The sequence below is a fragment of the Cotesia typhae genome, unplaced genomic scaffold, assembly GCF_013202065.1.
Source record: "Cotesia typhae breed Kobodo isofemale line unplaced genomic scaffold, CoteBio_Ctyphae contig_25, whole genome shotgun sequence".
Classification (NCBI taxonomy): Eukaryota; Metazoa; Arthropoda; class Insecta; order Hymenoptera; family Braconidae; genus Cotesia; species Cotesia typhae.
The window spans coordinates 72,501-87,510 of NW_027423731.1; the positions used below are offsets into that span (position 1 = coordinate 72,501).

The 15,010-nt window shown below is 26.9% G+C and overlaps 2 protein-coding genes across 2 annotated transcripts; both read left to right on the forward strand.

Moving 5' to 3' along the window:
- Positions 1–3,146: 3,146 nt before the first annotated feature.
- Positions 3,147–7,883, forward strand: Usp5 (ubiquitin specific protease 5). Its single transcript, XM_074239454.1, has 4 exons — positions 3,147–3,252; positions 3,477–3,591; positions 3,678–3,796; positions 5,288–7,883. Exon 4 carries the CDS (start codon positions 5,355–5,357, stop codon positions 7,770–7,772), a length of 2,418 nt encoding a protein of 805 aa, XP_074095555.1. The 5' UTR covers positions 3,147–3,252; positions 3,477–3,591; positions 3,678–3,796; positions 5,288–5,354; the 3' UTR covers positions 7,773–7,883.
- Positions 7,884–8,898: 1,015 nt separating this feature from the next.
- LOC141525126 (transcription termination factor 2-like) lies at positions 8,899–14,085 on the forward strand. The gene is made up of 5 exons (XM_074239479.1): positions 8,899–9,187; positions 9,281–9,373; positions 10,427–11,040; positions 11,133–11,260; positions 11,334–14,085. The coding sequence occupies exons 1-5, from the start codon at positions 9,069–9,071 to the stop codon at positions 13,530–13,532; spliced, it is 3,153 nt and encodes a 1,050-aa protein (XP_074095580.1). The 5' UTR covers positions 8,899–9,068; the 3' UTR covers positions 13,533–14,085.
- The last annotated feature ends 925 nt before the right edge of the window (positions 14,086–15,010 follow it).

A 15,010-nucleotide genomic window follows, 5' to 3' on the forward strand; every position in this document is an offset into this window, starting at 1 on the left:
AGGTTAAAAGAAATACTACCGGTGTTAATCATTTATGCATTTTCAAATATATATATTTATATATATTTATATATACATTTAAAAGTTTTAAAAGAATATAGTTTTATAAACAAAACTTGTACGACGAAAAAATTTATCATGATAATTATACTTAACATTAAAAAAGAATGATAAATTTGACAATAATAAAAGATTACACATAAAAAATGTATTTACAAAAATAATATCTCGATAGTATGAACTATTTTAAAGTATTTTAAATGTTCATTAAAATGAACAATAATTACCCGAGTCGAAATTTAAATCGTAGATTCAACGTATTAAACGTTTAAATCGTTGAGCGTATTAGACGTTGAAAACGTAGGATCAACGTATCAAACGTTAACATCGTCATTTGAACGTAATGGACAATAAAAAGGTATGTTGAACGTATGCAACATATTAAAAATGTCAAGAGTACCAATAATGTGTGAAAATAAGTAATGTTAAAACGACTTAAATAACTACACATGCTTGAAACGTAAGTAGAGTATAAAAATTTTTTTTTTCAGTTCTGTTAGGGAGATTTTATATTCCTTAGCTTAATTTTATCATTTTTTTATGGAAATGTTTTATCAAAATTTTTTAGCTTTGGAATGATTTCTAAAAGTTTTATGTGGCTGCGGGCAAAAATTCACAAAATATTAGAAAATTTGATGAGAATTTGACATAAAGTAGTCTGTTTACGCTTCAAGCATGTGTACTTATTTGAGTAGTTTTAATATTACTTACATTTACAATACATTAGATACGTTCAACATAAGTTTTTAACGTCCATTACATTCAAATAATGATTTTAACGTTCAATACGTTAGTCCTACGTTTTCAACTTCTAATACGCTCAAGCTACGATTTAAATTTTGACTCGGGTAAACTTGTGTAGTTTTCAGTTGGGTTAGTTTCTTTTAAATTCTGACGATTTTTTTTTTTTTTTTTTATTACAAATTGATTAGACAGAAAAAATTTTTTTTTTGTCTAATCTTGTGTAATCTTTTTAAAAATTAAAAGTGTAATCTTTTTAAAAATTACACTTGTAATTCTTCTAAATTTGTAAATGTGGAATTTTTTAATTAAAATTTTTTCATTATAATTTAGTTAACAATTAGTTGATATTAGTTAACAATTAACTGTTACAAAAATCCCCAAAAATTCACAGATTTTTGTAAATTTCGGTATCATCAAAAAATCGCTAAATTCTGATTATTTAAAAATTGTTGTCTGAAAGTATCTGAAAGAAAAAAATAATAATAAAGTTACCCGACGTTTTAAATTTTTTAATTATTTTTAATTTATTAAATTAGAACTAAAATATATTTTTAAAAAATTGCACTTATAGTTTTTCAAGTTTTTTACAAATAAAAATTTTTTTTATTTTGTTGTAATAATTTTTTCAATAAAAAAAAATTATTAAAATTTTTAGATGTCGGCTAACTTAATTTTCATAAAAAAAAAAAATCTATTCACGTCTTATTAATTGAAACGTTTTTTAACAAATGATAACAAAAAAAATTTGTTAATTTAAGCAAGTTATTTTCAAGTGATGAAACAAAAAAATCTTCAAATATCTGCTAATTCCAATAAGTAATAATACTGAAGTTAGCGATCAGCTGTCAATTTTAAACATTTTTTTAACAAAATAATTACAATAAAAAAATGCTTTTAAAAATTTTCACTTATAATTTTTATTAATTTTCACATGTGAAACTTTTTAGGTAATTTTTTTTTTTAATAATTTAATTGCAATAAAACTTTAAAAAAATTATTAGGAAAAGTGTCTAATCATCCAATTTTAATATCTGTCAACTTCAGTGTTATAGTAAGTATCATGTGTTTTTATTATATTAATTTTAGTATCTGTAAATATTTATTCTAGTTGAAATAAAAAATGAAATTGGGTATTTGCATGATTTTGATATTCATAAACTTTTGATATTTTTACATTCTATATAATTTTTTAAAATTTTTGGAAGAAAAATTTTTCGATTTTGTTCTTAAAAATTTAAATAATTTAATAAATAAAAGTGATCCTAAATTACATAAAAGTCACGTGATGTAAAACGTGATGTGATTGGTGTGACGTCATTGTGCTGTTTGTAGCGCGTATATTTGAATGAGCATTTAAGTCATGTATAATATTTTACATTGCTAAAAACTTAAAGTTAAGTTTTTTCAATTTTAAGTTTTATACATTCTATTTTTAATGCTAGATTTTGTTGAAAATAATTAAAAGTGAAATAAATTTTTGTGAAATGTTTTTTTAAATTTAAAGTGAATGTGTTTGGAGGTTATGAACATGTCAATGTTGTTATACTAAGACTTTTGAGAAGCATCAGTTCAACAGTGTAGTTTGTGATTATCAACGAATTAATAAAAATGCCTCGGCGAAAAGTGAATCCTGATTTTTCCGTTTAATAGAATTTAATGAAACATTTATAAAAATTTTTTCTGGTGTCGATTTACCAGTATTTCTACACGTTGGAACTATACACCAATAAAACTCATTTTTTGACGACATTTCGAGTAATTAAATAATTTTATTTTATTATAAACAACACAACCAGATCTTTTTTTAATCAATCACAATTAACACAACAATTGTTTACACCTGCCACGTGTTTACAAGAGATTGGCGCTTAAAATTTCAAATGAAATAAGCACTATGACGTCACATACACGAGATGGAGCTACTTATTCATTTAAATATCTGCTTTTTTTTATTTATTAAATTATTTAAATTTTTAAGAACAAAATCGAAAAATTTTTTTTCCAAAAATTTAAAAAAATTATATAGAATGTAAAAATATCAAAAGTTTATGAATATCAAAATCATGCAAATACCCAATTGTAGCAAGAGATGATTTCACAGTCATTGAAAGTATTGTTAGTAATTTAAAATCAATTGTCCAAGTACTTCCGTCTTTTTACCGCAAAGGTACTGTTTTCACCGCATGATTTCTCCACAATGTCTCATGAAAAGCAGCAATACACAGTGATTCGATGTTTATTGTCCAATAAAAATAATGTCTTTCTCCTGTATGGTTCAAAATGATTGGTTAAATTTTGTCTTTTCATCATCATCTGGTATATATAGACATAATATGGACGAAGTTTACAAAAGTGGATTATAAGCAAGCTCCAAAATAAAACTAACCAAACTTTCAAGGCTTATTATTTTGATGACAATTCATCGTCAATATAGAAATAATGTTACAGGTAAATTTATCTTTAATAATATTTAATAATAGCTAAAACTAATAAATTATGAGTTTTTAATTAAAATATGTATCTTGAATCATTTATAAGTTATGATAAAGATTTATATTTATAAATAAATAACATTTTGCAAAGTTACTTTTACATAAAAAAAATCTATGTATCAGGATTTTATTAGAAAATACGGAAAATTCCAACCAGTATAATTTATTTTTTTTTTTCAGAAAATTTTCCTGTGATCTCAATCCAACGCATCATTTATTTTACTAAATATTTTAGTAATTATTATTAATATTATATATAATAAATTTATATATAACAAATTCAGCATTTCAATAAGTAAGTTTTAATATATATTTTTTAATCGATTGCATATGAAATAATTAGTTGATTAATCAATAAATTATATTTCTAACTTTTTTCAGAGTTTTTGTATCCAATTAATGTTCATTATTAATTAGTTTACTACTGATGATGTAAAAATATTATCTTGATATAATATTTACGAATCCAAATTTATATTATTGAACTAGAACTGAAATAAGTAAGTATGCAAATTCGATATATAAGGTAAAGTGCCCAGTAGTTGAACAGATTTCAAAGTAAAACTTATTTGACCTACTTTTAATATATTAAGATGTAATTATTAGTTCAAATTAGTGATTTTCATTAAAATATAACCAATTTTGAATTTATTGAAGCGCAAAATAACAAAGATAATTGATTATTTATATTTTGACGTTTTTAAAATGGACTATGAAAGGAGTAGTAGTTGAACGATCAATTCTGACAAGCCGCAGTAGTTAAACTAATAATATATATGGCAATAGGCACACCAAAAATTTTTAACGTTTGTTGAATAATATTAAATTATTGATGAATATTATTATTATTGATTAATATTAAAAATTATACTGCAAATATTTAATATGTTAATTTAAAAGTGAGAAATATTTGTATTTAATTTCTTATTTACATTTTTTATGAATGACAAAGTAAAATTTTAATTATAAATCAAAAAAACTCAATTCAAAACATTTAATAATTTTTATTTATAAAATTTATGTAATTTGCAGTAATTAATACAAATCACAATGCTGATCACTAGTCTATAAACCTACTACAGGTTAGAGTTCTGTTAAAATTATACGGCCCCGGCTTGTTTAAGTTCTGGGTACCGTTTTGAAAATTTGGAGGTATAGAACGCTAAAATTTAATATAAAAATTATAGTTTATGTCTTTGCAAAAAATATGTATTATTTAGAAAAGATTATTTGAGTGGGGGGTACAATTTTTTTTTACTTCACTTAAAATGATGATATACCCTTTTTTTTTACTGATTTTTCGGTTTACGGTTTAGTAATTTTTTTAAAAAAAAATAACATCTATCGGCTATTCTGGCCATGTCAACTTTATGTTAATAAAAATATAATTGTTTTAATTTATAATTAAAATTGAATAATTATAACATGCGCATATTATTCATAATAAATATACGGATTTTGTATTACAACATTTCGAAAAGTCTGTTCAAGTATTGGACCCATTTTTACAAGTGTTCAATTACTGGGTACTTTACCTAATATTCAGAAATATTTTAATCACAATTAAAAACATGGCACAAAAATGAAAGTAATTAAATAATTTTTTTATCACTATAAAAATTGTAAACTGAAGAGAATTTTTGTATTTTTTAAGTGAAAAAAAAAATATTTTTCAAGTATGAACATAAAAAATTAGTGCAATATACATATCTAGTCATTATATATGAATTTTTAAAAGGATGAAATTAGCTAAAATCAATCCTTTTTTTTTTTTAATTTATTTCCAAATAAAATATTACAGGAAGGATTAGATGAATAAAAATTCTAATTATTATTGTCAATTTTAAGTAAAACAATTAAATTTTTCACTTTTGTGCTAACTAGCATAAACTAACTAAATATAACTATATTTAGCTAAAACGAGAGCTATATAATTTATCAATCTTTTTAATCCGTACAACTTATTTATTGATATATTTTTTAAATTTCAGAATAATATAAATTCTTTTATCAAAAAAATTGATAAACAAATTTTATAAGTACCACGAAAAATTAACAATGGAATCAACAATGATGTTGAGTATGTACTCAGATGTTGTTAAAATCGCTGGGCCTCATGATAAAATTTACAAAGACGAATGTGTTTACTCATTTGATACACCTGAATCTCAATTTGGTTTGTACGTGAGCCTGACAAGTTTTCACGGACTTGGTCGTGATTATGTTAAAAGATACAGCAATAAAACTGGACAACGCGTTTATCTCAACATAAAACGATTAAAAAAAGTTTCAAACGAGCAAGCCGCTGATGGACCTGCGAAAAAAATAACTCGTTTGGCAATTGGTGAACCTGGTGGATTCAATCCTAACGAAAAGAAATATGTTTTTGAAGATCTTTATGAAATTGTTATTTTGCCAGATTTTAAAACATTTCCATATCCATCCGACTTAATACCAGAGAAAATGAATCTTTCAATAACGTCTATTTTGAATGCTGAGTCAGCAACCAAAGCAGCTGAGAGAGAAGCTCTCGCGGGTACTTGGGATGGTGAAGCTAAAATTATCTCTAAACATGCTGCAAATTTGTTGCAACTGGATAATGGAAGAAAAATACCACCAAATGGTTGGAAATGTGATAAATGCGATCTCAATCAAAATTTATGGTTAAATTTAACTGATGGGTCCATTTTGTGTGGACGTAAATTTTATGATGGTTCGGGTGGTAATAATCATGCTGTTCAACACTATCAAGAGACCAGTTATCCTTTAGCAGTTAAATTAGGAACAATCACCAAGGAAGGAAAAGGAGATGTGTATTCATATGATGAAGATGATATGGTTGAAGATCCTTATTTAATTGATCACTTGGCTCACTGGGGCATTAATATTACTCAATTAGAAAAAACTGAAAAATCAATGGTTGAATTAGAGTTAGATCTTAATCAAAAGTTTGGTGAATGGGTAGCACTTCAAGAAGCTGCCAGTAAATTAACTCCAATTTATGGTCCCGGTTATACTGGTCTTGTGAATCTTGGAAATTCTTGTTACTTGAATAGCGTAATGCAGATGATTTTTATGATTCCAGATTTCGTTGACCGATTCGTTAATTCAGCGATAGAAATTTTTGATAATAACACCGGTGATCCAGCCAATGATTTTAATGTTCAAATGGCGAAATTGGGATCTGGTTTACTATCTGGTAAATATTCAATCGCTCCAAAATCAGAAGATCAAAATGATGCACAGCAAGGTATTGAGCCAAGAATGTTTAAAAGCTTGATAGGCCGTGGACATTCAGGATTTTCTTCTAATCGTCAGCAAGACGCTCAAGAATATTTATTGCATTTATTGAGTATTTTACAACGCCACAGTGTTCAACGAGCAAATCCAGCAAATTGTTTCAAATTTAAAGTTGAAGAACGTTACGAATGCAGTAGTTCTGGTAACGTTCAATATTCATACCGACCAGAATATTTATTACCACTTCCAATTCCTATGGGAGCAGCAACTAATAAAGAAGAGGTTGTTGCCCATGAGAGAGCAAAAAAAGAAGCTGAAGCTGCGGGTAGAAAATTAGATTCCAGTGTTACTGTACGACCACATATAAAATTTTCATCATGCCTCGAAACTTTTGCTGGTGTTGAATCTATTGAACAATTTTATAGTACTGCAATTAATGGTAAAACAACTGCCAAAAAAATAACAAGACTTGCAACATTTCCAGATTATCTTTTGATACACTTGAAAAAATTTACTGTCAATGAAGATTGGACACTGGCAAAATTAGATGTTGCCGTTGAAATGCCTGACATATTAGATTTGACTTCTCTGCGTGGTTGTGGATTACAACCTAATGAAAAAGTATTGCCAGAAGCAGCTGCTGAAATTCCAATGCCGGTTTATGATCAGACTATTCTCAGTCAATTGATTGACATGGGTTTCCCACCAGAAGCATGCAAGAGAGCATTGTATTTTACTGAAAATCAAGGTCTCGAAGTAGCTTCAAATTGGCTTTTAGAACATATGATGGATTCCGATTTTGCAGACAAATTCGTCCCACCGGGAATTGAAATAACTCTATCAAAAGCACCTTTTGTACCCAGTGAAGCAGGCCTTGAATATCTTTTGAGTTTAGGATTTGCTGAAGATCGTGCTGTAAAAGCACTCAAAGAAGCGGATAATAATATAGAGCGTGCAGTAGATTGGATCATCAGTCATCAGGATGAACTTGATATACATGGAGTAATGGAAGAAGAAATTAGACCGGCTCAAGTCGAATATCGTGATGGTGACAGCCATTATAAACTTGTAGGCTTTATCTCACATATGGGGACTTCGACGATGGTTGGACATTATGTGTGTCATTTACTTAAAGACAATCGATGGGTCATATTTAATGATGAAAAAGTTGCATTATCCGAAAATCCTCCAAAAGAACTCGGATATATATACATGTACCAGCGTTTAAATGCATAGTTTCTATGCTACTTTTTTATAAGTAATATAATAATGCATTGTGCTAAAATTAACAAAATTTAAAAGGCGTATGTTATTTACTACCTAATTAATAAAGAAAAAAAATTTTAATTTAATTGATACCAACAATTTTATTTTAAACCTTAGTTTGTTACTATTTTCGATTAAAATAAATTTTTTTACCTTCATCTAAAGTAAACGCAAAAATTTTTATTTAAATTTTATTCTGAAATGAAAGCTTGAACAAATTTAAGTAAAATGTAGCAAATATTTTATAATTTTGAAAATTTGAAAATAAATAAAACGTAGATAAAAGTAAAAATAAATTTAATCATACTAAAATTAGCCGACGTTCAACAATTGAATTGCAAGTAAAAAATTTCTTTTAAAAAATTGCACGTATAATTTTTTAAATCTCCTGCATGTGAAATTTTTTCTTTTCATTTTTTTGTAATAATTTTTTTATTAATAAAAAAAATTATAAAAATTTTCAGATGTCGGCTAATTTAATTTTGATATAAATTTTTAAATAAAAAACAAGTTAAGAGATTTTATCTCGTAGAGGGGAATTATTTTTTAATTTTTCTTAACAAATAAATTTGTTCCGAAAAATTATTTTTAAAAAATTGCATTTTTAATTTTATAAAATTTCTACATGTCAATTTTTTTTTGCCATAATTTGTTTGTTAAAAAAATTATTAAAACTATCAAATATCTGCTAAATTAATGAGAATCAATTTAGCAGATAATAATTCATTTTAAAAATTTTTTTAACAAATAAATTATAGCAAAAAAAAATAAGAACAAAAAATTGACATCTAGAAAATTAAAAAAGGAAAAAATGCAATTTTTCATAATTAATTTTTCGGAGCAAATTTATTTAATGAAAAAAATTGAAGAACTATAATAGTGACAGCTAACTTTAATGTCATGCTAAATTAATTTTCATATTTTACTAGAAATTTGAATAGCGCGCCTAAATTTGAACCAATAATGAATCGTGGCCCGATTTTTGCGAGTTTCGACTTTTAACTAACTTCAAGACTTTCATGTATTTTAGAGGATGAAGGAAGCATTGAAAAAGAAAATAAACATAGAGGGCAGCATAAGATAGTAAGTTTGAAATTTTTGTCAGTTACAGCATGGACGAGTCTCAACTAGTTTCAATTAATAACAAAGCGTCACTGAACCATAACACAACGTAACAATTTGACTGTAACTAACGCATTAATTTATATAAACATAAAGCTTGTTGATTAATACAGTCAAATAAAAATTAACAATCAAGAAATTAGAATGGCAGAGCAAGATTTAATAGTTGTTGACTCTGATGACGAGCCAAAAGTAAATAAATCAGATTATCGTGTTAAGGGAAAACTTCGTAATAATAAACTAATTCCTGAATCTGGTGAAGGGTAAGTAAAACAATTTTATTTTTGTTTTATCGTTATTATTAATTTTCCGTCACTAATTATAAAAATTATTACTTGTCACATTTTTGTTTGCAGGGAGTCTGATGAGATTCTTGAGGAAAGTATTATTTGCAAACCAAACACGAGTAGGAAAAAAATAAATAGAATTTTGTCGGATTCTGAGGATGAGTGAGTTATTTGTATTTTTTATGGAAAGATTTTATTGATAGATAGATAATGAGTTTTATTTGTATCACATTTATGTGTTTTACAAAAAATATTTTAAGCATTAGATACATAAACATATTTCTTACAAACTACTTTCAACATATTCATATTACACTGATAAAAAAATTGACATGAAAATCAATTTAGCAGACATTTGATCATTTTAAAAATTTTTGAAACAAATAAATTATGACACAAAAAAAAGTAAAAAAAAAAAAAAATTGACATGTAGAAATGTAAAAAAATAAGAAATGCAATTTTTTAAATAATTTTTTTTTTGGAAAAAACCTATTTGTTAAACAAAATTAAAAAATGGTTAAGTGACTGCTAACTTTAATGTCATAAAATTGACTTGACTCAAGAGCCAAACTCTTGAATCAAGAATTCCATTTTGAAGAAAATGATTTTTTTAAGTCAAGAAAATAAATTCTTGACTCAAGAAAATTTTCCTAGACCAAGAATAATTTCTTAGCTCAAGAATTTATTCTCTTGAATCAAGAAAATCATTTTCTTCAAAATGGTATTCTTGGTTCAAGAGTTTAGCTCTTGAGTAAAGTTAATTTTTTTTATCAGTGTACATATTAGGTATCAGACTTTGGTAACATCATATATTATTTTTATTAAGACTTTTCTGCTTGTCCAGCTTTTATGTTAATTGTCCAACAAAACTAATATTTTATTTTTACTTTATAGTTGCATCACATTTCATTTTATTATTCTACAATTTTTTTATATTTATATCACAGAAGCAGCACACTTTCCATTACATGCTTTCTCTCTCATTTGAGGAGTTGAGTTTTAAAAGGGTATCTTTTCATTTTTGATTAATCGAGACAAAAAACTGGTTATTTCTAATTATAAATATTTTTATTGAACTTTTTTAACTTAGCTATGAAGTGCTATTAGTTATGAAGCTACAATTCGATTCTTATTTAGAAATCATTATAATTTTCCAAGTAATTTTCCAAGAAGACGAATTTTAAACAATTGATGTCATTTTGTGTTAATTTTCAGAGTGAATGAAGATCATGATACGGATGATGTCGTAATGAATATTCGAAAAGCAGTACGTAGAAGTATTCACATAATTGCTCATCATGAATCTAGTTCGTCGGATGATGATTCTAATGAATCAGATGATAATGATGATGGTAGTAATGGAAGTGATCAAGAGAATAAAAATCATAATACATCATTGAGTGATGACTATGAAGAAAACGTTGATGACCGTGTTGATCATAGTCCAAAACATTTGAATCATGGAAAAAAAATGCTAGCATCTAAAAATGATACAAGTAAAAACCATAGCCCACGCGTAATTAGTAAGATCGATGATGATAGTAGCAAAAACACTCATGATAACGGTAATAGCAAAAACACAACAAATACAAATTGTGATGTTAGTTATGAGAGTAAAATCAATAGTAAGAACAAAAATCACGATAGCGAGATCATTAATACTCCAACGAAAGAAGATAGTATTGACCACAATGATTCTCATAAATCTATTAATTCATCAAGTAGAATAATGAACAGCAGCGATCATACCAAAGATGAATATGAAATAAATGATGAAGATAGTAGTCATCAAGACGATACACCCCAAGAGACTGTTACATTTAATCATGGTATTATGTCTATTCTTAATTGGATAAAGGTCATTTTTTATTATTTAGCTATTGGTACATTAACTTATTAAAAAAAATTTTTTCTTTTTCAGATAAGCAATCTCCAGCCACTAAAAATGAAGAAAGAAAACCACCAAAACGATCATTAACCAAGCCAACAACTAGAAGTGAAATAAAAAAAGAAATTAAACGTCTTATAACCGATATCGAAAGATCTAAGGTATTAATTATTTTATTTAGAAAATTTTTTAATTAGTATTGAATAAAAAATTGTAAAGAAAACAATTTTTCAGATATTTTTAATGCAAGGTAATTGCGAGTTACTTCCTGATGGAGGAAAAAATATAAGAAAATCTATACTGAAAAATCAAGAGAGTTTAGATGAGTATAAAAAGCAGCTTGAACAAATGGAAGATAATAATTCTAGTGTCGCATACACAGATTTGAGTCATAATCTTTCATCTGACAAAGAAAATTCCATGAATGACCCTAATTATAATCTCCACAGCAGCGTTAATTCACCAGAAGCAAGCTCCAATAGCTTGAATTTTGATCGTAAAAAATTGTTGAAACCCACTGCAAATACGGTCACTGAAGGATTAGGAAAACGAGCATTGGCAACATTTCAAAATGAACAAGCGTTGACAGTGGAACGTCTAGAAAATCTTCATGGATCGTTAATATCACAACCCAGTAAAAATGAACAAGTTAAAGACCCTAAAGGACTAGTAGTAAAACTTATGCCTCATCAAAAACATGCTTTAGCTTGGTTAACATGGCGCGAGAAACAGAAACCTCCAGGGGGTGTACTTGCTGACGACATGGGATTAGGTAAGACGCTCACAATAATATCATTGGTGATTAAATCACTTGCAGATAGCTTAACTGAAAATGATGATGATGATGTCTATGATCCTGATAATATTGAAGATCAACAGTGTAAATATCAAGGGGGAACCATAGTTGTGTGTCCAGCCTCGCTGATTAACCAGTGGAAAAATGAAATAGATACACGATGCAAACGTGGAATCCTTGTTACTGAAGTTTATCATGGTAATAATCGTGAAAAAGCTCCAAGACGTCTTGCTCGTAATGATATAGTCATTACAACGTATAATTTATTAGTACGTGAGTTAAAAAATAATGGTCAACTTTTTCAAATTCGATGGAAACGAATCATTCTAGATGAAGCTCATGCGATTCGTAATCACAAAAGTCAAGCTTGTGAAGCAGTCTGTCAGTTGAAAGCTAAAAAACGGTGGGCACTCACGGGCACACCAATTCACAATAAAGGAATGGATATATTTGCGATATTGAAGTTCTTAAAATGCTCACCGTTCGACGATATACGAGTTTGGAAGCGTTGGGTTGAAAACAAGAGCGATGCTGGTGTGGAAAGGCTTGCCATGGTGATGAAATCTTTAATGCTTCGCCGTACTAAAAATGAGCTTATTAATAAAGGTGACATTGATTCTCTACCGGAAAAACATTTGAAAATTATAAAAATTTCTTTAGATAAAGACGAACGTCTTGTATATGATAAAGTTATGATGTATTCTCGAACAATTTTTGCACAATTTTTACACCAGCGGGCAGAAAAAGACGCTCTTGTTCCACTTGGTGTTGCGAATAAATTTAAAAATAGTTTTAATAAAGCACAGCAACAATTGTTAGCGAGACATGCTGATGTTCAAACATTTGAAATTTTAGTTCTTCTCCTTAGACTCCGTCAAATTTGTTGTCAACCTTCATTGATTCACGATATGTTAGACAAACAGGAAATTGAGATTGATGGAGCAGACGGAGGTGAAGATTCTGATCAAGTGCAGAACAATCTTGTTGCTCAACTGGAAGGCTTAAATATTTCTAAGGACGCTTCTGATCAAGGCGAAGAAAATGAAGCAGTTGGAGTTGATAAAGGCATTTCTGAGCATCTTTTAACATCAGAAAATCCAGTATTCAACCCAAAACGATGTAGTTCTAAGTTGACTGTAATTCTTAATCTAGTGCGTGATATCTTAGCGAAACGGGAAAAATTAATAATAGTATCACAATGGTCAACTTATCTTCAAATAATTGGTGAAAATTTACGTACTGTACCCGGTGCTACATTTGAAATGTTTACGGGGGCAGTCGCTGTAAAAAATCGTCAAGGTATCATAAATTCTTTTAATCAAGAAAAAAATCCTAAAATTATGTTGTTATCGCTTTGTGCGGGTGGCGTTGGTCTTAATTTAGTTGGTGCGAACCACTTGATTCTTGTTGATATACATTGGAATCCTCAATTAGAATGTCAAGCATGTGATCGGATTTATCGTATTGGACAGAAAAAAAATGTGTTTATTTACAAACTTATATGCAATGATACAATTGAAGAAACCATCCAAAATTTACAAGAAAAAAAATTATCTCTGGCTAATTCGATATTAAGCGGTAAAAATAAGGAAAGCTCAAAATTATCAGTACAAGATTTAATGACTATGTTTTCATAATTTTTAAGTTTATAGTTAAATTTTTTTATATTTAAAATCTACGTTCATTTAATTTATTAACTTAATGAGTCATTACTTCTTATTAATTCAACTTTTGTAAATACATTTTTCGCTTCTTAAATTATTATAATCGATTTAAGTTTATTTTAATAGACTTTAGATAGTCGTGAAGCAGATACATACGCACTTTGTATTATACTATTTTTGCATACTCTCAAGTCGTCAATTTAAATTTTTTATATGATTGCATATTTAAGATCAGATTGTTAAATCATGCGATATTATACTGTATAATGTAAAAAAAAAAAACTGGGATTTATGTGTGTAATTTATTTGAAGATAATTGGAAGGTCATATTTAATGATGAAAAAATTACAATATCCAAAAATTCTTCTAAAAAGCTTGGACACACATTTAACAACGTTTAAATATATAGATTATATGCTACGTTTTACAAAATATAATAATATATTGTGCAAAAATAAACAAATAAAAATGTAATTTACTACCTCATCAATAAAGAAAAATTTTTTTATTTAATTAAAATCAAAAATTTTGTATTAAAACTTGATTTTTTCAACGTTTTCATTTTTCAGGATTTTATTTGTTGGCACTCATCCTAAGTTATACTTAAATAAGTGACCATAAAGTGAAACTTATCATTTAAGATATAGATATTTATGACTGAATACAATACAACAAAAACGTTTGTGTTCTGTGAATTGAATTTTTAATCACAGTTAGTTTCATAAATTTCAATGTAATAGTCATGAGTTCAAAAAAATTTTCACTGTAATAATTTTAACATACGCGTCAATGAATATTTTTCGGAATTTTACTACTCTTCTATTATCGGAATTAATTTTAATTCTCTAATACACGGAAAGAACAAAATTACACTGCACATCCTCCCATATCATACTCAGTGTAATCTGTAGTGAAAAAAAATTTTAGATAATAACACAAATAATCCAGATTATACTAACTGATCTTTGTATTATATTCAATGTAATCTCCGATGTGACCAAGTAATTTTTCTGATTATACCGCGTAAGATTACCCTGGATATAATCCGAAAAAATATCCCGTATAATTTGAATTATACTCAGTAGAATCTTGGATTATATCATTTTTTCAAAAATTGTGATATTCAACTTTTTTCTTTTTTAATTTATAAATTTTTTTGAAAATTTGTAAAATTTATGAAAATTGTGATTATTAATTTTTTTTTAATTGCGCATTTTTTTTTTTTAATACATCAATTAAATCAAATAGAAATTTCGTTCAAAAAAATAAAAATTAAAATGGTGATCCCACTTGAAAATATTTATCAAAAATTTTTCAACCCCAAATTATCGGAAAAATTGTGCTTAAATGATCCTTAAATATTATCTATCCAAGCATTGCATTGCATTTTTGAAAAATACATAAAAAAACTGAACAATTTAAAAATAATAATTATTACAATTTTAACAAAT

Excerpts from the sequence above, each read along its gene's own strand:
- Usp5 (XM_074239454.1), top strand. The coding sequence starts at position 5,355 with ATGGAATCAACAATGATGTTGAGTATGTACTCAGATGTTGTTAAAATC.
- LOC141525126 (XM_074239479.1), top strand. The coding sequence starts at position 9,069 with ATGGCAGAGCAAGATTTAATAGTTGTTGACTCTGATGACGAGCCAAAA. Across the intron at positions 11,041-11,132 it reads GACTGTTACATTTAATCATG|ATAAGCAATCTCCAGCCACT; the intron begins GTATTATGTCTA and ends TTTCTTTTTCAG. Across the intron at positions 11,261-11,333 it reads CCGATATCGAAAGATCTAAG|ATATTTTTAATGCAAGGTAA; the intron begins GTATTAATTATT and ends ACAATTTTTCAG.